The sequence below is a fragment of the Haliotis rufescens genome, unplaced genomic scaffold (assembly GCF_023055435.1).
Source record: "Haliotis rufescens isolate VD_foot unplaced genomic scaffold, xgHalRufe1.0.p SCAF_8, whole genome shotgun sequence".
Taxonomy (NCBI): Eukaryota; Metazoa; Mollusca; class Gastropoda; order Lepetellida; family Haliotidae; genus Haliotis; species Haliotis rufescens.
In genome coordinates, this window is record NW_025964372.1 from 18,384,402 (window position 1) to 18,412,193 (window position 27,792).

The 27,792-nt window shown below is 37.6% G+C and overlaps 2 protein-coding genes across 2 annotated transcripts in view; both read left to right on the plus strand.

Annotated features, from left to right (window-relative positions):
- Window positions 1-9,409, plus strand: part of LOC124142463 — a 73,523-nt gene extending 64,114 nt beyond the window's left edge. The window contains exons 2-3 of the mRNA XM_046510938.2: window positions 652-892; window positions 1,934-9,409. Of these exons, the coding sequence (XP_046366894.1) occupies window positions 652-892; window positions 1,934-2,115 (423 nt within the window). The 3' untranslated portion in view covers window positions 2,116-9,409. The remainder of the gene's footprint in view (window positions 1-651; window positions 893-1,933) is intronic.
- Window positions 9,410-14,811: 5,402 nt separating this feature from the next.
- LOC124142464 (protein SET-like) lies at window positions 14,812-27,721 on the plus strand. Its single transcript, XM_046510939.2, has 8 exons — window positions 14,812-14,967; window positions 17,188-17,369; window positions 18,278-18,400; window positions 23,128-23,241; window positions 23,605-23,769; window positions 24,077-24,113; window positions 24,783-24,853; window positions 25,998-27,721. Exons 1-8 carry the CDS (start codon window positions 14,898-14,900, stop codon window positions 26,055-26,057), a joined length of 822 nt encoding a protein of 273 aa, XP_046366895.1. The 5' UTR covers window positions 14,812-14,897; the 3' UTR covers window positions 26,058-27,721.
- Window positions 27,722-27,792: the final 71 nt, after the last annotated feature.

Below are 27,792 nucleotides of genomic sequence, written 5' to 3' on the forward strand. Positions count from 1 at the left end.
ACTCTTTTTGGTACTAAAAGAGATTAAAAAGACAGTAAATAGCTAAAGTGTACCTGTTCAGGTGTAAACAAATTGATCAGGTCACATGTCTTGTCAAAAGCTGATCAGTGAAGTCATGTCATTCAAGTTTCTGACAGCTAAATATAACGTCCACAGTAGATGCAAATCGGTGATGGCCATGCCAAGTGATAAGTATTGATTTTACAGACCATCCAGGCCGCCAAGAAAAAGATTCTATTTAGAAAAAGTATATTTATTCCCATTTCAGTGATAGCCACACAGAACATGGCTTGTGTAACACTGTACTTTAGAGGAAGCCATTGAGCCATATCCAATGGCTGGAAGACCTAATGTAACATGTGACCTCGCCACCTGAATATGCCATAGTGGAATTCCCTTTCCACACACGACACCAGTGTTGTATTGACCAGATAGCCAATGATACTCAAAACTCTTGACAGAATGTGATATCTGTAATGAAAATGTGTCTGAAGTAAAGTATTCATGTGTTTAATGATACTCCTGTTCTGCGATACAACATTGGAAGATGCATTTGATCAATATTTTCAATCTCAGTGACAGCTAGAATGAACACCCCATGTTTGAGTACCTCTCACATTCACTACATTTTAAATTTTTCTCTTTTTTTAGGGTAAGATCACCTTCAATGACAACAACAACCAAATGTTCGAGTACCCAACGGAGGAGGCGTTGCTGGCCGACTACCTGGTACTGCATCCTGACGAGCCGTCAGAAATACTCATCCTGGAAGATGTGGGGTCCTCCATGACAGAGTCCTCCGATGACGACGCCCACCCTCAGACTCCCCGAGGAGGGGCAAGAGAAGGAGGGGACGACACACTCAAGTCCAACACATCTATAACACACTCAGGTCAGAGATGCAGACATTAGTATTGGCAGTGCAGTTTTACTACTGCATCAGAAACTAACTCGCTATCCTCTAGGATTAATCTCATTCAAATCAGATCTTAGTTCTTGCTACCGCAAAAGATCTGAGGACATCCCATTCCATGTCATGTCAGAATGACCTTTCATCTGACCAATCACAGCATCGGTTACCGGATTGGGACAGTGACAGTCGGAATGTGTTTTCTAATCATTGAACCTCGAAAAGGTTAACAGGGGTATTCCAAACAATAGTTACAGTCTGTACAACTGATTTCGTCAAAATCATCCTCAATCTCCTGCTTCAATTGGAGAAACATTTAAAAGATTTGAGAAGAGACTTTTGAAAGCCTGTGGGAGGTACAATCTAAACTATCTATTAGACATTCCTTAATTTTCTTTTGTTCAGTTTTGAGTAGAGAACTTTGTCAAAACTGTAGTTTGGAATGGAAGTTGCCAGTTTGAAACTAGTGCCATAAGGCTCGAGTAAACTGCTTTGTGATTGGCTAATGTCCATTTCTTATTAGTCATTTCATTGGTCGGTCAAAGTTCGCGAAAGGTAATTCTGACATTATGGAATGTCCTCAGGTCTTTGTTAAGCAGTAGCGGGAACTAAGGTCTGATTTTGATGAGATTGCTTTTGGATATATGTGAAAGCTTACTGTCCTTCAGGGTATATATGAAAGCACATTATCCTTTAGGATATAAATATAAAAACTGGCCTAATCTTGACTTGGAGAGACCGCCTCCGTTGTTTAGTGGATAGAGCATCTGGCCAGAGAGAGAAAGGTTGGTGACTTGATGCCTGGCCGCGTCATACCAAATACTCGGCATTTAAGCGATAAAACAAGGAGTGATCTACTTGGAGTCCATTTTAAACTGCAACATGGTATCTCAGTGGGTTAGCACACCCGACCTAACCTGAGCCTCTGTGAATATGTTGTTGCCATCCTATGAAAATATTTCCTGCTATTTTTCTGATTTGGATGTGATTTTCAATGCTTATTCCAGACTATGCTTTTTTCAGGCGGCTTGTCCAGTTATAAAACCAAGTACAGTATGGATTTTGAATTTGGGGCGTCTATGAACGAACCAGAGCCCCAAGCAGTGGTGGAACAAGTTGTCGAGGAAGACCTGAACAGCCAGGCCGTACCCGCAGACGAGGATACCACATGGTCCACGGAAACCACCTCTGACCTCTTGTTCTAGGAACATTGTCAAGTGCATGGATATACGCAACAAGAGAACATTTTGTACAATCATGTATGTACAAGTTTACCAGGAATATTTTCCTGGCGGCCAAAGGTGCAGTGGTTATTGACTAAAGGGAGACAACTCTGTTCTTGTGTGTTGGGTATCCCCTAGATAGTGGGTATAGAAGCATGATATTGTAATATACATTTATGTGTGTTTTTGCATTATTTACAGTTATGGGTGTATTAGATCCATCTTGTGGTTCTCGACAAGATGAGGTAATTCTTCTGGACTCGCCCAGTATCTTCATCGTCTCGGACGTTGTCTTTGTGTATGTATATTCGATGGAACTACTTTTCTATGTGTGCCAAGAACGCCATAGTTATGTATTCATACACAGTGGATTTTTATCTTTTGAACATAAAAATTACAAGCTTAATTGATGGAGATGTGTGATAGAATAGTTTGTGTGGTAAATGAGAGAAACTTACGGAGGTCTTTGTCAGACTTACATGCAAAGGAGAGGTTCAAGGAAACTGATTATTTTAACACATATTCTTGAACCAATCAGCGTTGAAGTGTTTTTATTTTTAATGAAGATTTATAATTGAGTCTTTGTTGATATCATATAAGAAATGGAGATTTTTACACTTCTTAAATCTGAAAAGGTACAAAAATTTGGTTCTCAGGCAGATTATATTATAAGTTTACATGAGCTGGTGGAACCAGAAACAGACACAGCTTTCCTGGAGACGCTCGTAACCATGGTAACTGTTGTTGGATAATATTATAACTAGGAGCTCTGAACTCAGTGATGATATATTTTATGAATTAAACTATATCATGAGAATATAGTATATATCATCAGAACATCGTATTATGGTCAAATCAGAACTTACATGTTTGAATGTTTTCAAGTGTCCTCCATTAAAATGGAGATTTCCTTCCTTTCAGAAGTTATTGTCATTTTTACATCATAATGAAATATTCAGAAGCCTGAGACGCCCTGGGGGCATACTTTTCTTATTGATGACGATTATTGATAATGACCCGTCTCATCATAGTGTTATCATGTGATTTATCTAAATACACAGGGACTCAGCTCTCAGAAGATGAAGTATTTCGACATTTTATTAAAAAAGAAGAGAATTTTACTTGAAATGCTCTCATCTCCTAGCTCTCACCATTTCATTCCATCGTTTACAAGCAACTGATACTTTGTCTGTCTCACTCGATCTGTGTATGCACAAACATCTACAGGAAGTCATGATTAGGAATTTAACGTGTGATGAACTCTGGATGAAATACTCAAATGGGTTAAATACGTCCAAAAACGGGCTACAGACAGCCCACATGTGTTGAAGGGAGATAACTCTGTTATGTGCAAGCTGAGGATGTTTCTTTAAATAGTTTCTGTTCCTACTTGTGTTCTGGGGATACGAAGTGTTCTATGCTACCACAGAAGCCAATCTCCATGTGATGTTGAATCTAGAACAGTTTGGTGGGAAATGTCATTGTGTGGTTGTTTGTCCCTTATTTCATTCGCTTTATACGTATCTCGATTTAAGGAAAGATGGCCACCATCTCAATGACCACATGGAACGTATACTACTCCAAAGACAGATTAACTATTCAGGTTATAGTCATATGAAAAAATCAGGTGTTCTTTAACTTTTTTGGAGTAGTGTATTTGAAGGTTCATGGCAAACATAAATTACTTTGACCAGGGGCAGATATCTCCTTTTGATTTATGATGATGAGATGTGTATAGATATCAAGCATTGTCATTAAGTCAGGGATGCTCTTGCGGTCAGCTGTAGTTCTCAGGAAAATATCTTCTTGTCTGTTCCGACTCTCTACTCAGAAAGATAATAACAGCATGCAACAGACACTGAACTTTTGTAGAGCTCGTTTTTAGGAGCCATCAGGATTTGGGAGGATACATACCTGTTAAAGATATCTTCATATTTGCATATAGTATTTTTTGGATAATAACCATATTTTAATATATTTGGACCAATTTTGTACTCAGCAAAACAGTGGAGACCAAACCATCATTTCAACATGTTGTCTGTTTCTTTGTGTTACATCATCACAAACATCAACCAGTTGGTCCAAGGGAGGTAAGCCAGTTTCATGTCGACTGTTTCCCATATACTGGAACAATTGTATATTCTCATTGTCAGTTATATGTAAAACTTATGTCAGTTGAAATGTGTTCAAAGAACATTAAGAATACTTTTTTTTACAATTTGTTCAATTATTTACAATTATTCCTAAGCTTTATCACATTCATTCCTCTTCAAGCTTTTCATCTCTGCATTCCTTTTTGCTAAAATTAAAAGTTCATCTTTCAACTACACATTGCCAAGAGGGATAATTTGTTATGCTTCATACTTTTCATATTTTTGTAATTCTTCATACAGATCTGTCTGTGTTTACTGAAGTTGGTGCATTGTTACTGAAACAAGTTAATATTGTTTTGCAGATAAATATTTTGTGTATTTTTGTATGAGTTCTGCAAGATAACTTTCATGTTTAAACAAAAAATCCTCAAATTGGAACTTTTTAAGAGACATTAAATGTATCATTTTTATTGAGTATAAATAAGATTATTACATCTTAATGTTAATAATAAAATTAATTAATTGTTGTGTTTCTTATTTATGGACCATAAAACATAGACCTTTTTTGGTAGATAATTAGTATATTTTTGAATATGTTAATCCATCTTCAGATATAGATTTCTTTCATCTCTGATTTGAGGATTTTGACACAGTGAAAGTATGTATCAGTACAAGATGTCAACTATCTCAAACACAAGTGATTCATGATATAAACAATAATACAGACAAGAAGAACATTGGCAAAGTACATCATAGAACAGGTATAATAGATACTTCATAAAGTATACCATGAAATATTCTAACTATTTCACCAATTATATACCTTTTTATTTCATGCTTCTGAAGTTGAATAAGTTGCATTCTTTTATCAAGTGGCAAGTTATGCTTCATAGCATTTTTTAACCAATATGATTTCTGAAGTAATTAACATTCCATCTTTACCTGACACTTTTACTATTCCTCTGAAATAAGCTCACACTATGTTTCATATTCACTATATATTTTATTTTGTGCCAGTGAGATTTCTGTAAAAAATACACTTTTTATGATGTATCCATTTATAAAACCTAAAATGTGATGTGGAACGACTTTATTTTGTTCCTTTGTAGAATAAATCAAGGGAGGTAACTCTGTAAAATGCATCTTAGGATACCACAACAAAATGTCCTTCCTGTGACTTGTATATATGTAGATCTATGCATGTTTGTACTATAACTATGTAAACACTGTACATAAGTAACACTGCATCTGCTGAAAGTGCAAAGCTTATGTTTTTATTGTTATGTACAAAATGAAAAATGTTTTACGTTAATTTGATAAATTAGTATTCAATGACATTGGTGTTTTTATTAGCATGGTAGAGTTTTGAAGAATTCCATAAAAATATGTAGGTATTACCATATAATTCTAGAATGTATGGATATTTTACTAGTGAGAGTAGCTGGCCTACTGTCCATGTGTGTAATTGATTTGTCTTGATTTGAGTGGTCTGCACAATAGTGCAACATGGATTATCTCCCTTTACAAATAGTCTCATTGCCGCTTGGCAAGCTCCTATACTATTAGCTGCCACCAGTCAGAGCTCCCCGCTGTGATAGGTGACCACGACCATGCTTTGAGTTGAACTCTCAACCAATTCACGTTTATGTTTACAAACATGCGATTACTGTCGTGAATGCTCTTACCCCAGCTAAAAAATTATTTTGTTTGTTTTTCAATTTGAATTTCTATTTCATTTCAACTATCATGTAATTGGTCTAGTAAGAATGTAAGGGGGAATCTAGCTGCATTTCGTTAATGTGTAATCTCAAACCAATTGGATCATTCAAAGAAAACATAAATTCATCTGGGAATTGGTAAGTCAGTAAACCTTTTCAAAATTCACTATCATGGAATTCCCAGTGCCATACACAAGAAAACAACTGTGACTATGTTTGGGGTTAGAGGGCACATTTCAAGATTCTTATAATGGCTGCTATTCTCACTGGTGGCAACAGTGATCCCGGGAGGGTAACGAAGGTGTCCCATGCTGGGAAGGAGCTTGCCACATCAGATGGTATATTCCATCTCTACACAGATCACAGACTCTGGGCTGTTTATGACCTCAGAAACATGATAATTAATTAAATCTTTTGTAGAAATTAAGTTTTCGAAAAAGTCTTTTACTGGTTAAATAATTTACACATGCTACTATGACAAATAAGACATGTTGGGTATGGATAACAGCAGAGACCTATATCGATATGGGCACATCCATATGTAATACAGATGTGTGCAGCCCCTTTACAAAGGGCAGATATCATAACCTGACAGTCGCAAGAATAACCGGAATGGTTGGCCACCCATATTCTGTTGATCAGCCTGATGTCTGTGTAGAGATGAGTCTCGTACCCTCGGAAATACTTACACGGATGTTTTAGTAGTTTGGTGATTGGATTTTTTTGTTCTTCTATAAAAGATAAGACAATGCTGATGAACTGATGATACACGGTGGGTCAGTGTTGGAAAATAAGGGGGATCCTGGGGGCCACAGAGTTTGCTGCTGTATTATTTGAATCCAGGGACCCCTGAGTCTTCAGATTTTAACATAAGGGTTTTGATAAGGACAGCTAGACTTTCATGCTTAATTTCCAGCACGTTGTGTGAAACATATTCCTTTGGTGTATATGGAAAAAAATGATTCAGTACTTCCAGTCCAAGAGCTACGTAAAAATAGAAAAGCAAAAACTGATCCCGAGAAATGTAATGTCTGAACAACACAGCAGCATGACAACCAGTAACTTCTGTTGTAATGTCTGAACAACACAGCAGCATGACAACCAGTAACTTCTGTTGTAATGTCTGAACAACACAGCAGCATGACAACCAGTAACTTCTGTTGTAATGTCTGAACAACACAGCAGCATGACAACCAGTAACTTCTGTTGTAATGTCTGAACAACACAGCAGCATGACAACCAGTGACTTCTGTTGTAGCTGATGTTTGTGTTGCATTTTCTGGAGTGACTTTAGGTGATAATATTTCCAGCTCTGTCTTGACGGTAGTGGATGTTGTGTGTGACTGCCGCCACTGCCGCTGTGGGTCTGCACTGTGGGTCTGCACCTGTATAATCATTCATCAACACCTTGTTCATTCAGGAAAATAACATCCAGGAATATCTGCAATATAAGTAATGAATGTTAACCAAAAGATTTTACATTTTTGGATCATACCTTCCTTCTCAAAATCTTGCAAAAAGTGGCATACTTTGGTGCTTCAATGTTTGTTGAAACACTTCCTCCTCTGTCTAGTCTATCATGAAACAAACCATTCGGAGCAACTTCACTTCACACAGATTAGTCTCTGAAACATGGGGAGATAACTCTAATGACACCAATTGTTATGACTACTGATTTACATACTGCATGCTGCTCTCAAGCCCAGACTTCCCAGCTCAACTTCAAATATATCCTCACCAAATACTTTACAGGTTTGAGTCTGAGGGATCAGTTTATTTAGGTTGTGTCCTGCAGCCTTCCTCACCTATGTGTTTGTGTATCTTTTAGTTTTATTACAAGTTTGCAGTGGACTCAAATCTGAACAACCCCAAACCTGACTATGCGAACCGAAGACGTTTCCAGTCCAAGCAGTCCAGTTTCCAATGTAAACTGATATATTCTTCCATATACAACTACAAATTCATGACTCAAGATGGGGGTGTACACAAGAGGCTTGCTCTTTCGTAGATTTAGCCCATTTCTGGTGCCCCCCGCCGTGATATTGCTGGAATATTGCTAAAAGCGGCGTAAAACCAGACTCACTCTTTCGTAGAATCAGGAAGTCATTATCTGACATTACCTCTTCTCTCAGGTTTCAAGCCAAGGGTGTTCGGCAAACAGATTCATAAAAACGTTAACTTCAAACTCAAGTTATGAAATTGTTTGTCAACAAAATGTCACTTATGATTTATTCATCTTTGAATCTAATTAATGGCAATAATGGGTTCCTTAATGATGAAAATAAAAATCTAAATGATATTTGATTGGCAGCTGGAGAAAACATTTGATTGATTGCATAGTTTTTTAAAGGTATTCAGCGTTATTGGTTCATGGGTATTATCTTATAACATTAATTAATATAGTCTGTTATTGCTTTAAGGTATGATTTAATGATACGAGGATGCTTGTCATCGTATCCCAAATGCGTAGATATGAGTTAACGTAAACGTGTTGCTCAGTTGAAATAGCTTTTTTAACATATCGCAGTTTCGATGGGAGCTGTCCCCCATTTCAAGCTGCCGAATGTGGAGGACATGAATATTTTAGCGGCTGTTTATTTTTTTTTAAATGTCATTGGGCTGCCTTGGAGTGGATAGGGGGTTTATATTTCATAGGTGAGTAGTTCATCGACTGAGTGGATGTGTGGCCTATTATATGCAGATTTGTTGTACACCTAGCTCATCATTAATATATTTTACTTTGACAAAACCATACAAATATTTCACCAAGACAACTAAACATTGTCAGCATAATTGTCACCTGAGATTTGTCCCCATATCACCAATGTCTATACTCACCCATAGTGTCCGTGTAACCATGGTAACTGAATGTAGTTTGAAAGCATATTACTAGAAAATCTATTGATATACCCATCAATGAATAATGCATTGTATCGTGAAATGTCCGTTACATTTTTCAATGACTTGAAGTTTGGGAAAATGGAGAAAAGTTCTTAAAGATGACATACAACTCATCCTTTCAGGAGGATATAAGTCCATTAGTCTCTTAAATTAATGATGCTTTCATTTGGAAGCAGTTGGCGGTGGAGTATCCCCCTCAAAAGTTAAGGCGTATCAATATCTTATTCAGGTGTATGAATCTGTTTATAACCTTCAGATTTCAGGAAAATGATTTTGAAGTTATGATGTCATATCACATTATTCGTCTTCAGATTTCTTGTTCGATGACATTTTAATATTTGACCGAAATGTTGAAACTTCTCCTTTTCCCAAACATTGTCTGACCTATGCCAGAAACATGTCCGTCGGGGAGATACGACTTGATATTCCCAGGTACCGATATAGTGCTGGTGTCCCCCCTGTATATAGAGGCTTGACAGCATACCTGGTCGTCATACCAATCATGCATTCCTTCTTTGTATGTATTCTTATTTGATGCAAATGCAAATAAATATTAGCAACATGCATAGACTTTGTTGTCTTATTCATAAGGTTGTCATAGTTACAAAATTTAACAGATTTTGATAGTTTTGTTCATTATAATATATTTATATGATGAGTGAGTGAGTATATATTTTATGTTACTTTTATGAATATTCCAGATGTATTATTATGATCTCGGGATGCCAACAGTAGGTTTCACACATTGAACCATGTGGGGTTTGAACCTGGATTTGACCAAAAAGCTATGACTCATGTGTCTACCTGATGGTGTCACGGGTTTGCCTGCTCAGCTGAACAATCCTTTCCTGCATGTGACAGGTGTGATGAGAGAGGTACCCTCTTCCCAGCCTCAGGTGTAATACAGCGCTGTAGAGGAAGCTACCACTTGTGTCTACCTGGTGGTGTCACTGGTTTGCCTGGTCCAAACGAGACTATTTACAGGCTGCTGTGCTATTCATATTGTTGGAATTGCCTGTCTCTAGCAGTCAACAACATTAGAAGACAAATGTTGTTGTATTCCACATAGGATCTTAGAATCTTATAGTTTTGTGGTTGATAACATCAGTAACAACCATATGTTGTGGGCTGTTGTTGGGTTTTTTGTCAACTGTAGCCACAACTGTTTAATAGCCTCTCATACAGACCCTGAAACAGAAATATCCAAAAAAACTGGGCAAGTCTAGATCTCTTCAGTTTCAGCTTCTGAAAATGAGGCGATTCTGGGCCTCTTTTATGATATACATTAAAAGACAATTCAACCAACAACATCTTAAAACTCGATTTGGGGAGAAAATAACAAGATTCGCGTTTTCACCAGTCACAGACCAGAACATCAGTGTCAATTTCATTGGTTCTTTGTAAATAGAATCTGAAAAAACGTTTCCATCATAAGATATCTCTAGTAAAAGCAGGGTCCATTGTATGAGTCCCGGTACATCATAAGCATGTGTAACCACCCTCCTATAATGATGATACCAGGTATTCTTGAAAAGGTGAGCATGTCCAGACCCAGCTTTGGCACCTATCACAAACACGTGCAAAGGCAAGTCAATGAAGTGATAAATCAGTTAGGAACATGGTCAGCCTCAACAAACCTCATTATAATTAGTATACCCCAGTAACCTGTACAGTACAGTGCTCTCTGCAAACTATACACAACAGTGGACATGTTAGACAATGTTTGGCCATCGGCCAACATGTCCCCCCTCACACACACACACACACACACACGCACTGGGATTCTGGGTTAACACTGGTTCCCAGCCAACTATGCCTGTCCAAAGAGATCAGGAAAGGAATCGGGTAGTCAGGCTGTGTGACACTGAGAAGGATGTTCAGGACATCAATCACAGGTACAGTTTTGTTTATTTACAGGCCATGTAACATACATGGAAAACTGCAGAATGCGACAAGAATAAGACAATGTAATCGCAATGCTTGCCCTGATATTTGTTTTATCCTCACGGGGTCTTTGTAATCCCAAACATACAGTTGGTATACGCCGTAGGTGCAGGTACGCTGATCACAAATGAATCTTTTATTTTCCCAAACGTCCTCGCGGTTTGATAATTCAAGGTTATGTATGCACCTTTCTTTTGAATTTTGACAGATTGAAAGAAACGTGTTTTATTGATAAACATGCCACCTGTGTAGGACTTACGCTCGTCGGATGCACCCTCCTTACATAATCTTACAAAGAAAGCAGAGTAACACTCACTTAACAATAATAAATTAATGATCATACACAACTACTGTTGGATGTTTTACGATAGCTGTTCCAGATCGGTTCCGCTATTGGTGGACATCATGCAGGAAGATCCCATGCAGTCGGGATACGAGAATGTCTGTGTTGGATGTTTTACGACAGCTGTATCAGGTCGGTTCCGCTATTGGTGGACATCTTGCAGGAAGATCCCATGCAGTCGGGATACGAGAATGTCTGTGTTGGATGTTTTACGACAGGTGTCCCAGGTCGGTTCCGCTATCGGTGGACATCTTGCAGGAAGATCCCATGCAGTCGGGATACGAGAATGTCTGTGTTGGATGTTTTACGACAGGTGTCCCAGGTCGGTTCCGCTATCGGTGGACATCTTGCAGGAAGATCCCATGCAGTCGGGATACGAGAATGTCTGTGTTGGATGTTTTACGACAGGTGTCCCAGGTCGGTTCCGCTATCGGTGGACCCCATTTCTGGTGTCCCCCGCCGTGATATTGCTGGACTATTGCTAAAAGCGGCGTAAAACGATACTCACTCACTCACTCACTATCGGTGGACATCTTGCAGGAAGATCCCATGCAGTCGGGATACGAGAATGTCTGTGTTGGATGTTTTACGACAGCTGTATCAGGTCGGTTCCGCCATTGGTGGACATAATGTAGTCGGGATATACGACAATGTCGTAAGAGGCGACCAACGGGATCAGGTGGTCAGGCTTGCTGACTTGGTTGGTGCATGTCATCGTATCCTATTGGCGTGTGTCGATGCTCATGACGTCAATCACCGGATTGCCTGGTCCAGACACGATTATTTACAGGCAGTCGTCATATAGCTGAAATATTACTGATTGCGGCGTCAAACAACAATCAAATACAACACACAAGCAGACATGTCACCGAGAACATCCCCTCTCAAGTTTAGTAGCGGTCGTCTCTTCCGACAAACATGAAGTACTGTGTACCTGTTAGACTAACAAAATAAAAATGGAGCCTAGAAGTAGAACAATGCTTAAATTTCAGCTTACAGCTGAGTCAATCTAGACTTGCCAAATCGTTGTCGATTTGAATTGGATTCCTTTGTTTAATTTATTCTCTTGGGTCTGGGAGGCAGACTGAGGGCCTGCATATCGCCCCAGAAGCCCCAAGGGAGTCATACAGACTTGCATGTAAAGCTAACTGGACGAGAGAGTAGTCACTGCGAAACTGACGTTCTCAGTTAGCGTCCAACTTGGCGTTCATACGTTTTTATAAGACTGTAATCTTGAAAAGACGTAAACCCTACAGGACTAGTTCCACATTCCTGCAAGGAGAGCTTCCCTATTGCTTGCATCGATTTCAAAACCCTGGACGACCAAGATGAGACCGTATTCGTCAAGGTATTACCCAAGTTAACCTAAGTTGAGCAATGTCAGCACTTGTAATTCATTTACGTCACACTTCGGTTGACCAAACTTGCCCATATACTTACTGAACCCCTAGGGTGCAGTACTCTGGCTAACAACCTCAAAGGGAAGTCATCGTTAAAGTTTATTAAAGTTTCATTTATTGGCTCAATCGTGAATTAAAGGATTTTAATGAATATAATTAACTGGGTATTGACAGTATAGATTTTATATATTCTGAGGGTGCAGGCTAAAAAGTCATCGATTTCTCGGGCGATTAATTTGTTTTAACATTTCACAATCATTGGTGTTTGCAAGTTTAATTTCATTTATTTCAGTACCAAGTTAAAAAAAAAAGTAAGATGCCGTTTTCGCCAATGCCAATGTGTCAGACACCTGGAAGAGTGTGAGTGAGTTTAATCTTACGCCGCTTTTGGCAATAGTCCAGCAATATCACGGCGGGGGACACCAGAAATTACCTTCACACATTGTACCCATGTCGGGAATCGAACCAGGGTCTTCGGCGTGACGAGCGAACGCTTTAACTACTAGGCTACCCGACCGCCCCTTAGGACGAACGTAATCTTTAGTCAATTAAATCTTTTATTACATCATACATTTCCTTCTTCTAGATTTATGTTCTTACGTTGAATATAACCCAGTTGATTTGCCTATTTAATTTATTTTTTTTCCAGTTTTGATCATATTAAACGCAGACATTAGTCATTGAGCATGATTATTTCAGAGGCGAAGCGTGTGAGAATAGACGTTTGACATTATGCTATGTTCATATTTTACGAGCGCATTTATGGACCGATAGCGGTAAGGTTAACCTATGAATAGCCACATGTTTTGTATATTTGTTTGTTGTTGAACGCTGCACTCAGCAATATTCCAGCTATATGATCTGTCTATAAATATCGAGTCTGAACTAGATAATCCAGTGATTGCCATCATCAGCATCGATCTACGCAACTGGGATGAGTGAGTATGGTTTTACGCCGTTATTAGCAATATTCCATCAATATCACGGCGGGGACACCAGAAATGGGCTTCACACATTGTACCCATGTGGGGAATCGAACCCCGGTCTTCGGCGTGACGAGCGAACGCATTAACCACTAGGTTACCCGACCGCCCCCAATTGGAATACGATGACATGCATCAACCAAGTCAGCGAGCCTGACCACCCGGTCCCATTAGTCGCCTCTTACAAGCATAGTCACCCCTTAAGGCAAGCATGGGTTGCTGAAGACTTATTCTACCCCGGATCTTCACGGGCAGCCATATATGTAGTGGTATACAAGTAGGAGTACGTATGTTGCACGTATATAGGCATAGAGATAATTTTGGAAGACATACTGATTCTAAACAATAACGATATTAAAACCACAGAGCGTTAACCACCGACGTATATACATAGGATGAGCAGCCTATCTATATACGTCTTTGGTGGAACGGAAAACGCAAATAATATTCGAATAGGCCAGAGACTATATGGTGTCTGAATAGGCCCAAAGGATAAAACACAAAGACTTTTGTATTCGACTATTTTCGAAAATGTTATCATGTAATGTTTATTAAAATCAATATACAAGAAATATTATCTGCATGTTGTATGGAAAAGCTTGGGAATTTTACATATTTTGGCTTCAGGTGAACAAACCCGACAAAAGGAAACTTCCTTACGGAATATTCGTTCCGTATCCTATAATACAAATCAATTTGGTAACAACCCAGCGCGGTTCATCCGAGAGAGCCAAATCGCACCCATCGAGTTCTTACACGAAACAAAGTTACACCGTACTTTTTATGTTAAACCATTCCATTTCTTTTATCATCTAAGGATATACGATATTAATGAAAAATGGGAACAACAAAGAGTCCTACAGTGACAAAATAACTAAAGAGATATTCATTTTGGGTTCCTACGCGCGCACCGACTGCGCGAAATAGAGATGATATTTTCGTAACGAAGTATTACTTGAAAACATTTGACATGGATACCGACCACACCACGATTGTGCAATACACGCAAATATGATTAAAAGGTGTGTTGTATGTTTAATGGTGTGGTCCGTGCATTGGTAAAATATCATTGAATGTGCACTGTGTAAAAAATTGGCATTGTTTAATTATATTTACTATTAAATATGGTACCTTTATTGCAGTATCAACTATACACAATTCGTTAGCATGGTCGTGCTTTTATCAAACGATAGATGTTTCAATTATGGTCACCAGCGACATAGTCGCTCTCTTTAAGTATAGATATTTTCCTTTAAGCAACAAATATACCAAAAACTTTTCATATAGTGTAAAGTAGTTGTCATGAGTATAGAATCAAAAATAATACTGTTTCCGGTCACGCTTGCGCAGTGTAGACCTCTTTCCCCGCTTTCTAAATTAACATGGCGACTCCAGCTAAAGTCACAAAACCAGAAGGGAAAAATAACCACGACACGGCAGATGAGCAAGCAGGTTTGTATTAGCAGATATATTTTAAATGTGTGTATTTATGTGCGCTTATAATTTCATAGATTCAATGAAACAGTGCTGTACGAGAGCCCTATCAAACCGAACTGTGTCTCCATCACGAAAGCCACATGTTCCCGGTCTTTTGTTTAGTCGTTCGAATTTCCTGAATCGTAGCGATAAAATCAACGATCTCGAAGTGATATCGTACTGTTGGCGGTTTATATCGGCAGCAGTTTATATAAATGGAGTTTTGCGTTATGTTGAATGACGACTGAATCATTTTCCAGAGGTGAAATTGAACTATTAGCGTCAGGCGATGTTGTTGTGAGCTTCTCCACACCGATCCATTACGTCATAGCAGTTCAGCAAAATGTAAACAAACGCCTCTCGGTAACTCGCCTAGAAGAGCATTAACTTTTCGAATATTCGGTCAGTTGCAATATAGTTTACATTGGAATATATTAAAATTGTTGAATATATAGAGACGTACTGTAGGAAACATTGTTTGGTCCATCCACCCCTGCTTATCTCCCTTTATTAACTAAACCATTCCGAAAAAGACTGACTCTTTCATCTTTGGCTATTTTTCCTATTTTTAATATTTTTAATTTTAAAATGTAATTCCATTCACATTTCAAAATGATATGTGGGAATTGAATTTAGGAGATAACTGACTTTGGACATCCCCATGATTTTTGTGTTTGATAAAACAATTCTTTTCATTGTAACAACGTGTTGAATAGTACCTTCAGGCATTAGTGACTTGATATTTTGTACACTAGATTTTGGTCAGTAGAAGGGATTTATAATTGCATCGTAGATATTATCTAGAAAACATTTGATTAATCCATTTTGAAAAAGGTTTCTTCACCACTGCTTGATCTCAGAAAAAACATTGTGCATGTTTTGAATAAACATGACCCTCTTGGAGCATGTACATTTTTAATTAAATCCACAAGCATTGAAAGCATATAAGCACAGTAACTTGTTAAGCTAACATGAGGTGGACACCCCTGAAGAAAACTAGTAGGCTTTGCAAGTCTTTTATTCTACTGTTCATTGTGACGTAAAAGATGTGACGTCAATTGTTTATAGAAAAGCACCAAAATTGTCACACATCCTTTGAATATTGTAGTAACCACAACTTAGCATTTTGTAACCAAATATTGTAGATATGATTATTTAAGTATGCCAACCGACAACTAAACAAAGTACTATTGTATGAATATTAATCCATGGCGATGCAGACGTTAAATCTCTGTTTCAGTCAGGAGGTTTATTGTGATTTAACAACCTCTGATTGACCAATTGGAATATGTAATTTCCAAATGCATGGAAGAATAGGTATTCTCTCTTGAAACATCTTCGCGAGGTTCTAAATCCCAATTCCATGGTATTATTTTGATAGCTCAATAACTACTCTTGTATACACAATAAGATCACCACATCAAAATAGTATATAATTTTATTAACCTACCTCTCATATCATTCATTTATTTATTCTGTCACTTTTCACAATGTCTGAAAAACATATGTCATTTCAATTAATCATATTTTATCAATAGATTAAAAATTTATTCTCTATTTCAATGATTCCCCGCAATGTTATTGAAAATAATAATCTGGAACACACACTTCGACAACAAGCAAATCTTTAAATAAATTATAAAGTAAGGAGTGAAATCAACCAAAATATATCTACAGGTTGTCAAATTTCTAAGTTATTATTTCCATCTTTTTTGTGTGTTATGTAAGTCTGATGACATCTCAGATTTGGCAACTTAATTAATAGGCTGTTATCAGGAAATGGGTGATGCCAGATAATATTTATAATTTAAAAAAATTATTTTCTGATTATGTAAACAATGAAAATGAAAAAGAAACAGGTTACGATTGATGAAAATCGTCAGATTTTAGCTTGCTTCTTGTCTAATCTGGACGTTGTGAATGTGTTACTTACATTTTTTAATTAAAATGAACTTAAGTTGTGAATGCAGTATTTAAATAATGCGGCAAACATAACTTTTATATTTATAAACAGTAGGATTAAACCTTTCAAATTGTGTATAACTTGTAGTAGCAAAGATGTTTTACAAGCAGATAATTTCTTTGATAAATGTAAGCTTCATCAACCACCCCAGTCTCTGGAAGCTTCTGTTTGACTGGTGTTGAAAGAGTGTAATGTCTTTGAATGTATTTATATTAGATGTGATGATGTTTCAGATAAAGAGCAACAAGAGGCAATAGAACAAATAGATGAGGTCCAGAATGAAATCGACCGGCTAAATGAGCAAGCAAGCGAGGAGATTCTCACAGTGGAACAAAAGTACAACAAATTGAGACAACCTTACTTTCAGAAGCGGTCAGATTTGATTGCCAAAATCCCCAATTTCTGGGTAACTGCTGTATCCTTTCAGTCATCAGTCTTACAGGTGGACTGTAGCCATTCCCTCGAGATTCTTTTGACATGTCAGTTTAGTGCAATACTGATAACAGAAACAGTCGTTGCCAAAATTCTACGAGTCTTGTAGCCCAAATATCTCTCTCATGATTGTTTTCATCAATTTGACTAGATTCGGGTTCTAGTGGTTAAGTCACAGAATACATAAATGTTCGTTGTTTTTACAGCTCTGGTTGGTTGGGGAGGATTATGTAAAGAAACTGTTTTAATTCTTAGATGAGCTAGGGGTATTATTCAGAATCACGTGTACATTCTGTCATTTAGCCTTTCAGGATCAAATGATTTTGTGTGTACTTTTTAAACCCTGATTTGCCGATGTGATCATGGTCTGTCAGCACCATAACATTCCAGAATAACATAACATGTTACAAGCCTAATCTTGTAATGTGTGTTGATATTATTTTCAGCAGATTTTAGTCTCAGCTTTTTGCTAAGCTTTCTTCACTGGAAGACATGTTACTGGTTCCGAAGGATCACAGACTTGTGCCTTTGCCAGTGTGTTTGCAGGGATTTATTTATTCCAAAATAAATGCCATTGCATGGGAAGCAACTGAGCATTACAGCCTCTTACTCTCATTGGTTAGCGAAATACATGTCACCCATAGCCGTAGCATCAGTGAGAACTCTGTAACATGTACTGGGACATTTTTTAAAATTCCAATTTGGGAATTTTTACTGACATTTTCTGTAAACTTTGGGCCGAATATCAGCCTTGGAATAGGTCTAGATAAACACTTGGGTTTGTACGTTGTAAGTGTTCACACTACATGAAGCTGACATGCCTAGATATGACTAACATATACTGCCAGCTTGTGGCAACTGAGACCATGAAAAGACCTTAACTATGGACAGTTTGTAAATCACCCTCAAGTATCAGCACTGCTAAATGAAGAGGATGAAGAGGCCTTACAGTACCTGACCAAAGTGGAGGTGCAGGAGTTCGAAGACATCAAGTCAGGGTACAGAATAAACTTTGTGAGTGAACTTGATAGCTGGTGTATGACCAAAATCTCAGAGAGCCATATAAGATAAATCGCCATCCAGGGCTTGAAATTAACCGTATTTTGCGTGCCAACGCAAGCCTAAAATGAAAATGGCATGGCTAAATCATGATCTTCATGCCTCGATGGCACGCTTGGAAAATTGGAATTAATAACCTACCTTTGCCAAATAAGGCATATTTTAATGATAAATATAAATCTCGTCAGCAATAAATTAACTCTTTCAACACCGTAGGTCAGTTTTCCGGCCAAGAAGCATCGAGTCCCCAGACACCGTAGGCCGGTTAACCGGCCAAACCGTAGTCACGTCAAAATAGTACATATTTTTATGGACCTACCTGTAATATCATTCATTTATTAAATCTATCACATTTCACAATGTCTGAAATACATATTCCATTTAATTTATCATTTTTTTATCAATAAATTAAAATATTATTCACTATTTCCCGCGATGTTATCGGGGAAAAAATTCCCGGACACACATTTCGACAATGGGTCCACATCGAACATGTCAAAGAGCAAAATAAAGATGTTTTAAACAAATATATTGTACAAAGTAATAAATAAAAATCAACAAAAATATATCTAAAAGTAATCAAAATTACATCTAAGTTATTATTTCCATACTTTAGTGCGATCGCGTGTAATGTAAGTCAAATGACATCTCGGCTTTCGTCGCCTTGAATTCTCTGCTCGGAAACGATGTTTAATGTAAAAATATATGCATGAAAAATCTTTGTCACAGCTCGTAATCTTGCACGATACATTCACGAAGATCCACATTTTTAATATATATCGTGATTTCCTGCTTGAAACGTTCAGAATAACACGATTTAACAAAAATCTTTCGCCAACTTCTGAAATTTATCAAACACAAGCTTGGTATCACAGCTGTAATTCGATTGGCTGCTGTCATGTGCTCAAAATTGACCAATCACGAAACTTGTAGCAGATTTCGGCAAGAAAGCGTTATTAGAAACCAATTTTATTCCAATGAAATCTCTTGTTATAACTACGAATAAAAACCAGGTGGTGTTCTGAGCGTGTAGATGAAGGAATAAGCTTTCAAGCGATGTGACATATGCCATTCTTCGACGAACATGTTGTTCATACAAAGCCTTGAAAACGGGGGTAATTCTTCATGTTACTGAGCAGACAGCCGCTGTTATCGGGAAATGGGTCATGACAGAAACTATTTCTAATTCTTTTTAAAATGATTTTCCAATTACGTAAACAATGAAATAAAACAGAAATAGGTAAGTGGATTTTACTCAGGTGGGGCTTGTCTGTCACAGTCATTAAATGGAAGTCAGTAAAGTAAGTTTGTAAATCACTTTAACTTGAATAAATCACTTACTATTAAGATCACAGATGTCTCGCTAACTTACAATTACATGAATTTATTAACATTTTGACAGAGAGACAAAAATAAACAACAAACACTTTAATGGTTGTTAAAATTTTAATATTGAAATGTAACAAATAATTGGGTGGGCACTCCATGATTTCCCAAGGCACACCTAAATTTTATACCTTGTGCCTTGTGACACCCTTGACAAAAATTTCATTTCATTTGTGAGTTGTCTTTTGCTGTGAGTAATGAGTGTACAAGGCACTGCAATTGTCTTGCATATTGTTAGACATGTATACCACTGTTGTTATGCACACGGAAGGATAGAAATTAGAAGTCACCTGAAACAAGATTGACATGTTTTTTTGTGTCCACTCATGGGTGTAAAAATACCCAATAGACTGGACCCAAGGGAGTGAAAATATATTGAATACCCAAGGTTAGGGGTGACTATTGAGGTATTTTTGACTATTGCGATAGTAAAAAACAACTATTGCGATACTATTGCGATAGTGGCCCTACATCAAAATAATTATAACTTTCTGATACTATTTGTAAAGAAAACAAGAAATGAGAAGAAAACAAGTTCAAATTGACCTCTCAAAAACATTTAAATACAAAATTTCACTTCATGGAACTGGTAAAGTCTTAGGTTACTGTAGTGTTTTAGCACCAATGTGAATGAATATGATTGAATGACTAGTATTTGACTATACAAACTGTCAAACTGTCTTTAATTGTCACATTGGCATTCACTGAATGACTAAATGCGATTCAACATATCAATTAGGAAACAAAGTTGACAAAAACTGACATGTGGCTTCCGCCATCTTGTCAATGTTGCCTAGCGACGAGTAGCTAAGGGACGTAATTCTAAATCAAGCAGAAAAAGTAGTGCAATCCAAACGAAAGCACGACAGAGGTTAGATGATCATAGTTGTTTCTATGTTTTTTAAGAAAGTAAATGTACCAAACAAATTAACTATCGAAACTATCGATAGTTAGACAAACTATCGCCAATAGTATCGATTGTTTCAAGTTGCAATCGATAGTGTACTATCGTGAGACAAGCAATCGCAATCAATCGATAGTTCGATGTATCGTTACACCACTACCCAAGGTAATGAACAATATTCAATGTGAATAGCAGCTTGTGAGTAAAAACAGTTATCTTACATTAGACATTGACTGTCAGGCCACAAAGTTAAAAAAAAAAATCAAAGCAGCCAAGGCAAAATGTAAGGAGCCAAAAGTAATGACTTGTAATTTAACTGAGCTTCTGCATAACAAAACACACAAAACTCCATTAGTTTGAATAATCAGTTTTATATCATGAACAACAACTGTTGTTGAAGCTTTTGAGTTTTTCAGACAAACAAGCTTTAGAACATTGTCAGTAACATCATCAGACAAGCTTTAGGACATCGTGTCGGTAAATCCATCAGACAAGCTTAAGAACATTGTGTCAGTAACAAACTGGTGCCAGTTGCAGGCTTTGGTTCATCTAACGTATCTACAGACGATGAGACTTCCGTGTCAGCTTCGCCATTCAAAGCATTCCGTATTTTCTTGAGTATACTTCGCATTTTTTTCCAAAAAAACCCACAGCTGTGTAGAAGGGGGTGTGCATTATACATGAAATAATGAGTTTTGATGTTTTTCCCCCATGGAAAGACATTACCGAGAGCATGTAACACCGGAAATACCATGTCAACAAATCCATACTGAAGTTCGAAAATTTTTCATGTAATTACACTGTCTGGCTATAAAAAGGGTTCTTTGTATATCTGGACTTATGTTTGTAACTTATTTCATTAATTTTATTCAAAATTACTTTTAATATTGTTTTAATTAATTTCGGCGAAATCGCGTGAGAAGCGATCGGAAGAAACCACGGTCAGATTACCGCTATTGACGCCTTGAAAAGAACTTTAGTTGACAGAATGGATACATATGTCATAAATGCCATACTTTGACTCGTTAAAAGTCATATTTGTTATTGTTGGATGGTTCTATGTCAACACGGAATTCTCGCGATCACGTGCGCGGGAGCTTTGACGGTGACTGGTCAGACTGGTTCCATGTAAAACCATGTAATACCCGGTAATAGCTGCTTCGCTTATGGTTATTATTATTTCAAATATGTTTAGTAAAAGCTGCATCTAAATTAACAAGATATTGGAATATATTATTCCTGATAAAAAAAATAGCTTCAGATACAATTTTTGTCGATCCTTGCATTAAAACCCTGTAAAGTTATATCATTGGGTGTGTCTTGACTGAATCCCCGGTAAATTCCAATAAAATGTGTGTACAGCTGATTGCTGTGTCTGGCTTAGTTTACAAGAAGATACACATGGTAATCTTAATCCCTGGATATAAAACAATGCCTAGCAGATAAAGAAAAATACAATTTAAACGGTAAATCAACATGTCTGGTGATTTTTTATCTCAAATTTCGAATTTGTACTGACCAAGTTTCTCATCACCCGTTCGTTTGCCAGACATTGCTAAAGGGGTAGATATATCTACGGTGTAATTTTTTTTCTGCACTTGGTAGATCTATTCGAATTTGTTTCCCAAGAGAGGGGTGCGCACTATACTAAAGAAAATATGGTATTCATCATTTTGATTGACAACGATTTGTTGTTGATTTGACTTGCGCAAATATGGAAAAATACTTCGTGTTTTTGAACGGCTAAACAACCGCCACAGCTGTCGCCTGGGCGGATGTCATACAGCGCATGCGTGGGTACTAAACTCTTAACATCGTTAGTGCATTACTTAATAACGGAAAGTGCTTCCTTCATTCCAGGTATGGAGCTTCATATCGAAAGCGAAAACAGTACACATGGCCTAGCAGTGATCTAGTCGATGTTATCATGTTCTGATATCGATTTTTTTCACTGAAGTTACCACACTTATATTAAAAACAATCTTTTTCAATATCTTATGACTAGAGATATTTAGTCGCCAAACTTAATTAAAGACAAGGAGCCAGTTGGCGACTAACATGAAAATACCAGTAGCAAAATACAAAACTAGATCGCCATGGCGACCAATTTAGTCGCAACTTTGTGGCCTGACTGTAGGGATCTACTATGCTTTACCGGGACCTGTAAGAAACAAGTAGTAGATTCCCTGAGTTTGTAGGTATTTAGTTTCTTACACACACTTGTATGTTGTTATTGATATTTGGATGGCCAGTTCTTTTGACATTTAGTGGTGTGCATGATAAAAGTAATGATAAACGCTAGTCCACAGCTTATTTCCCTAATTTTTAAATTGTTCTGATATTGTTGTGCAACATTTAAAAAAGTTTCAAAAATATTTTCTTTTTGTTTCAGTATTTTGATAGCAACCCATATTTTGACAATGATATGATAACTAAAGAGTTCCATTTGAATGATACTGGTGAACCCTCCTCTAAGTCTACACCGATCAAATGGAAAAGTGGAAAGGTAAGTACCTTGGTTGCACTGAGTTGTCAGGGCCTAGTTTCTATTGAAGATAACTGAAGCAACAGAGCAGCAACATTTAGCAGAATAATACGCAGAATGAAAGATTGGATTGTTTGCTGGGCACCGATGAACTACAGTACATGTTATTTATCTATGAAGAATTATAGGATAAATTTCCAATTCTTTTAATGTGAAATTTCAGTGACTTTCAAATGTTGACAGTATTTTGTAAAAATATATTGATGAAATGCAAAACATTAAAAAGATTAGACTGAAGTCAATAATGAAAATAACATGCTGATGGCCAAATGTTATGTAGCCTCAGAACAAGCAATGAGTTTACATGAATGTTTGTCTGGTCAGGACTTGACAAAGAAATCCAGCCAGCCCAGTAAAGGACGAAAGCGCAACCACGAGGAACAGGAATCCTTCTTCTGTTGGTTCTCAGATCACGGGGATGCCGGTGCAGATGAGTTAGGAGAGGTCATAAAGGACGATATCTGGCCCAATCCTTTACAGTACTACTTGGTAGGTGTTGTAGGAGGCTTCCACCTTCAGCTAGTTGAGTCATTCTTACCTGAGTTTGGCGCATCGTGACATAATATGCTGACCTGTTTACTCATAAGGTTTCGGACTGTGAATCTAGGTGAAAAAATTACTGATTTTTAAGAATATATACTGAAACACTTTGGAATAGAATTTTTGATTTTTTTGGATGTTGTAATATTTTGCAAGTAAATTAGTCTCTGTTAACTTGTTCAAGATCTGATAATAATAAGAAGTGCCTTGCAGAAGACGTTTTTTAGCCATCAAATGGCAATTTTTATTTTTGCAGGCTTCAGAAATCGATGAGGAGGGCGGAGGTGATGGTGGTAAGTGTTGAATTCTTTAGAATTAGCTACCTGAAGTTTGTGTTAAAAATCCAAGTCTTAGGGGCTCCCTACTTTCAAATAATGCCGCAGACAATGTCAAGGTTCCTCCTATGTTTGTAACGCCACGAGGGCAGTAGCCTAGTGGCTAAAGCGCTGGCTCGTCGCGCTGAAGACCCAGGTTGGATTCCTCACATGGGTACAATGTGTGAAGTTCATGTTCCTGCTGTGATATTGCTTGAATATTGCTGAAGCGGCATAAAACCATACTCGTCCTAACAATGAGATTTGAAGTTGAGCAATAGGGGAATTGTTTTGTTTTGTTTTTGATGAAAGCATATGCATACTTCTCCATATACAAAGCTTAGACGAGGAGTGTGAAAAGAACTGTAAAATTCAAAACTACACCGCCAAAGGGGCGGGCTGAAATTATCCCATTTCCCCCAAGGTCATTGCATCATCATTTTTTCAAATTGCGTTCTCTCTACCCCCTGGGGAGGATACAACTAAGCTGTCTGTTAGATGGTTTTTCATCACATTAATATCCATTCCTATGGGGTACCCATACAATGCTGCATGGAAAAAAAGCCATTTTTATAACAGACCCATGTGCTAGACACCAGTTTTATGATCTATTTCTTGAGCCTTCATCTATGTTGTTGGTTGTTGCAGATGAGTTGGATGAGGAAGGTCTGGATGATGAGGAAGGAGATGGAGAAGAAGATTTTGATGGGGAAGATGAGGTGAGCATGATCTGGACATTGCTTTGTTGACCCAGACTGAGATTTATTTAATTTTTCTTTTGCTGAATGAAATTTATAAGACATATAAGTCTATTGTTCAGGATTAGATTTGATTATAAACCACAGCAAAAGCCTGAAAAAGGGTTCGTCGCAGGGTTTTTTGCTATCTTATTTATTTTTATGGATGGCGATGCCTGACTTGCTGATTTTTAGATTTCACCTCCTGGCAAGGGGCATTCTGAGTCTTTGTAGTGTTTATGTGATCTGGTCAATGGAACAACGTGTCAGATACCCTGTGCAGAATTGTTCCTCTTAGCTGTGCAGGGTGGTGTGGTAGCCTAGTGGTACTCTCGTCATGCTGAAGCCCCGGATTCGATTCCCCACATGGGTACAATGTGTGGAGCCCATTTTTGGTGCCCCCCATTGCTAAAACGGCGTAAAACTATACCCACTCACTTAGGCTGTGTCAGGATAGCTGCTTATGGGTCCTGGATTCGCTCTGATTACGATCCTTTAACTGTCAGCACCTTACCTGTGTTTGTGGTAAACTTCAACACTCAAGGCCCTACACCCATATTATCTGACACTCTGGGATACAGCTAAAATAATGTTGATAAACCGATCATTAATAATCTTGTGTATTATTCCTCCATTCAATAATAATGAATACCTTGGACCCATACACTATTATCTTGTGATTTTATTAAAGGCCTTTTATTGCATCTTGTGATTTGAAACAAGATTCAGCATGAAGCTACTGTTGATGAGATACGCTACTCAACTTTTGATAAGGGATATGTTTTTCTTTCCATGATACACAAAATGATATGTCAAGTGTATATTTAAGTAGGACATGTCTATCCCAATGAAAAGTTGAGTAGGATTTAATACACTTGCTTATTGTGGAGGCGGTAGGTCTTTAGCCTCTAGTCAGAAGCCTGTATCCAGCCAAACTTGGTTCTTGTAAGCTCGCCTTGCAATTGTTCGAATGTTCTGTCTAAATTCTACTGAAAAAATTGCCAAAAAAGTTTTGCGGCCAGTTGACAAAAATTGTTTTGACACAGGTTGCAAGGATGTGTGGACTTAGGTCACTCGATCTCTATTGAATTAGTCTTCAAGAAAGCATTATACGATTGTGTTTCAGGAGCTAGGTGAGGAGGAAGCAGAGGATGGAGAAGAAGGGGGAGAAGAGGAAGAAGGTTAAGATCATCGGATCATCGGCTGTCATCGTCATTTCCCATCATTCACTGGCAGACTACCCTGGGTTGAGGCGGGGGATAACAACCTACACCCATGGCTAACTGACTACACATGGACAACACTTAACTACACCAATGCTAGAGTAGATGTTAAGCATGTCAAGACGTTTTGTTTTTGTATATTTGGCTGTGTTGGTTTATGGTTAACAGATGCGAGCCCAGCTTAACTCCATTACATGTTTGCTGCATTGACTTTTACATGGTATGGTAAATGTAAAGGAGTTAAAGGGTTAAATGTTCTGTGTGACTTTGTGTGTGAGCAGTTTTCAAGTATTAGCTACGACATAAACAGTTTCAATTAATTAGGTAAATAATCCATTGGTGAAGCTCATCTCAGGAAAACTTCTTAATTGTATTCAAGTACAGTCCGTTGTACCGTGGTTTCTGAATGGCATTTCTACGTGGTCGTGAGGTTATTAGATGACCAAGGGTTAGCCATGGGTGTCTTGGAATAATCTTTTGTTTTGGCCTGGATAGGATGGATTCAACAGATTCATTCTCGATGGAGGTCTAAACCTACTGCTTGACAATTATTTTATGATCTTGTTTGTCTTGTGTACCAGATGTTTTATATTTTGGAAAGTGTTTAGGATAGATATGAACAGACGAGTTTCACAGCGAAACCTCTGCATGTTTTAAGTAAATGTGTCTATTCAGTGTCAGATCCTGATGTTAAGAATCAAACACGTTCGATGTTCTTACATATATAAATTCTTTTTGATTGTTATGAGTTATCTTAAAATGTTATTTCTCCTGTGAATTGACCAATGCATCAACCCTTTTTTTGTTTGTAACAGTATTAGGTAGGAAATTTGAATCGAATGAAAGAGTTACATCTCTTGCAATTCAGTTACGTATTTGTGTGTAAAAGTTAACTTTGAGACCATTGTGTAATTAAAGTAGAGGTAAGAAAACAATTTTTAACTTTAACAATTTCTTAACATACTCATGACAGTAATAAATTAATACTGCCGAAGGTTTTGTACAAAGCACATCAACCATCAAGGTCATTTCCATGAAGCATGCGACAAGGCAGTACGTGTTTCTATGTTGGAATAACGGTGTCAAGTCCAGCAATCATTTTTGTTTATTATTATCAAAGATGTTCTCTCCGAGTTCAGGAAACGAGACCTCCGCACTTTCATAAAGTAACAACATTTTGTACATACGTCTTTAGCATTGGCATCGCTTTGCCAGCTTCACAGGAACTTCCCAGTCAGGTTAGTGCTACCTTGCATTTTTAAGCTCCGGAGGAGAGGAAAGGTCTGGCATGTTTGATAAACCGGGATTTAGAATAGGTTGAAGTCTTTCGACTAGCTTCTCTGACTTGGCCTACAACAACGATTTAAGATCTATTGAAAATAAAGTTGTTCGAGGCTGGTTAATGTTTGGTTGTAGTGAGTCTGAACACCTAGTGCTAGATGGAGGCTACAAGTTTACTGTGAGGAGAGAGCCTACTGTTGTCATTTTGTACAAAACTGCAGTGCAGAGTTTATCAGGAACACTGTCTAGTGTTGGTGTGGTTTTGTATAGACCTTTTTCATAACAGATAAATCGAAACATTCGATAACCGTCATGTTAAATCATTAATAAAGATGTGTCATACCAAGTCAAACCAGTTTGTTTTCTTTCCCAGCACAATTCATGCTTTGATCTCAAACTGGGGTAAAAATGAACCCA

Excerpts from the sequence above, each read along its gene's own strand:
- LOC124142464 (XM_046510939.2), top strand. The coding sequence starts at position 14,898 with ATGGCGACTCCAGCTAAAGTCACAAAACCAGAAGGGAAAAATAACCAC. Across the intron at positions 14,968-17,187 it reads CACGGCAGATGAGCAAGCAG|ATAAAGAGCAACAAGAGGCA; the intron begins GTTTGTATTAGC and ends ATGATGTTTCAG. Across the intron at positions 24,854-25,997 it reads ATTTTGATGGGGAAGATGAG|GAGCTAGGTGAGGAGGAAGC; the intron begins GTGAGCATGATC and ends ATTGTGTTTCAG.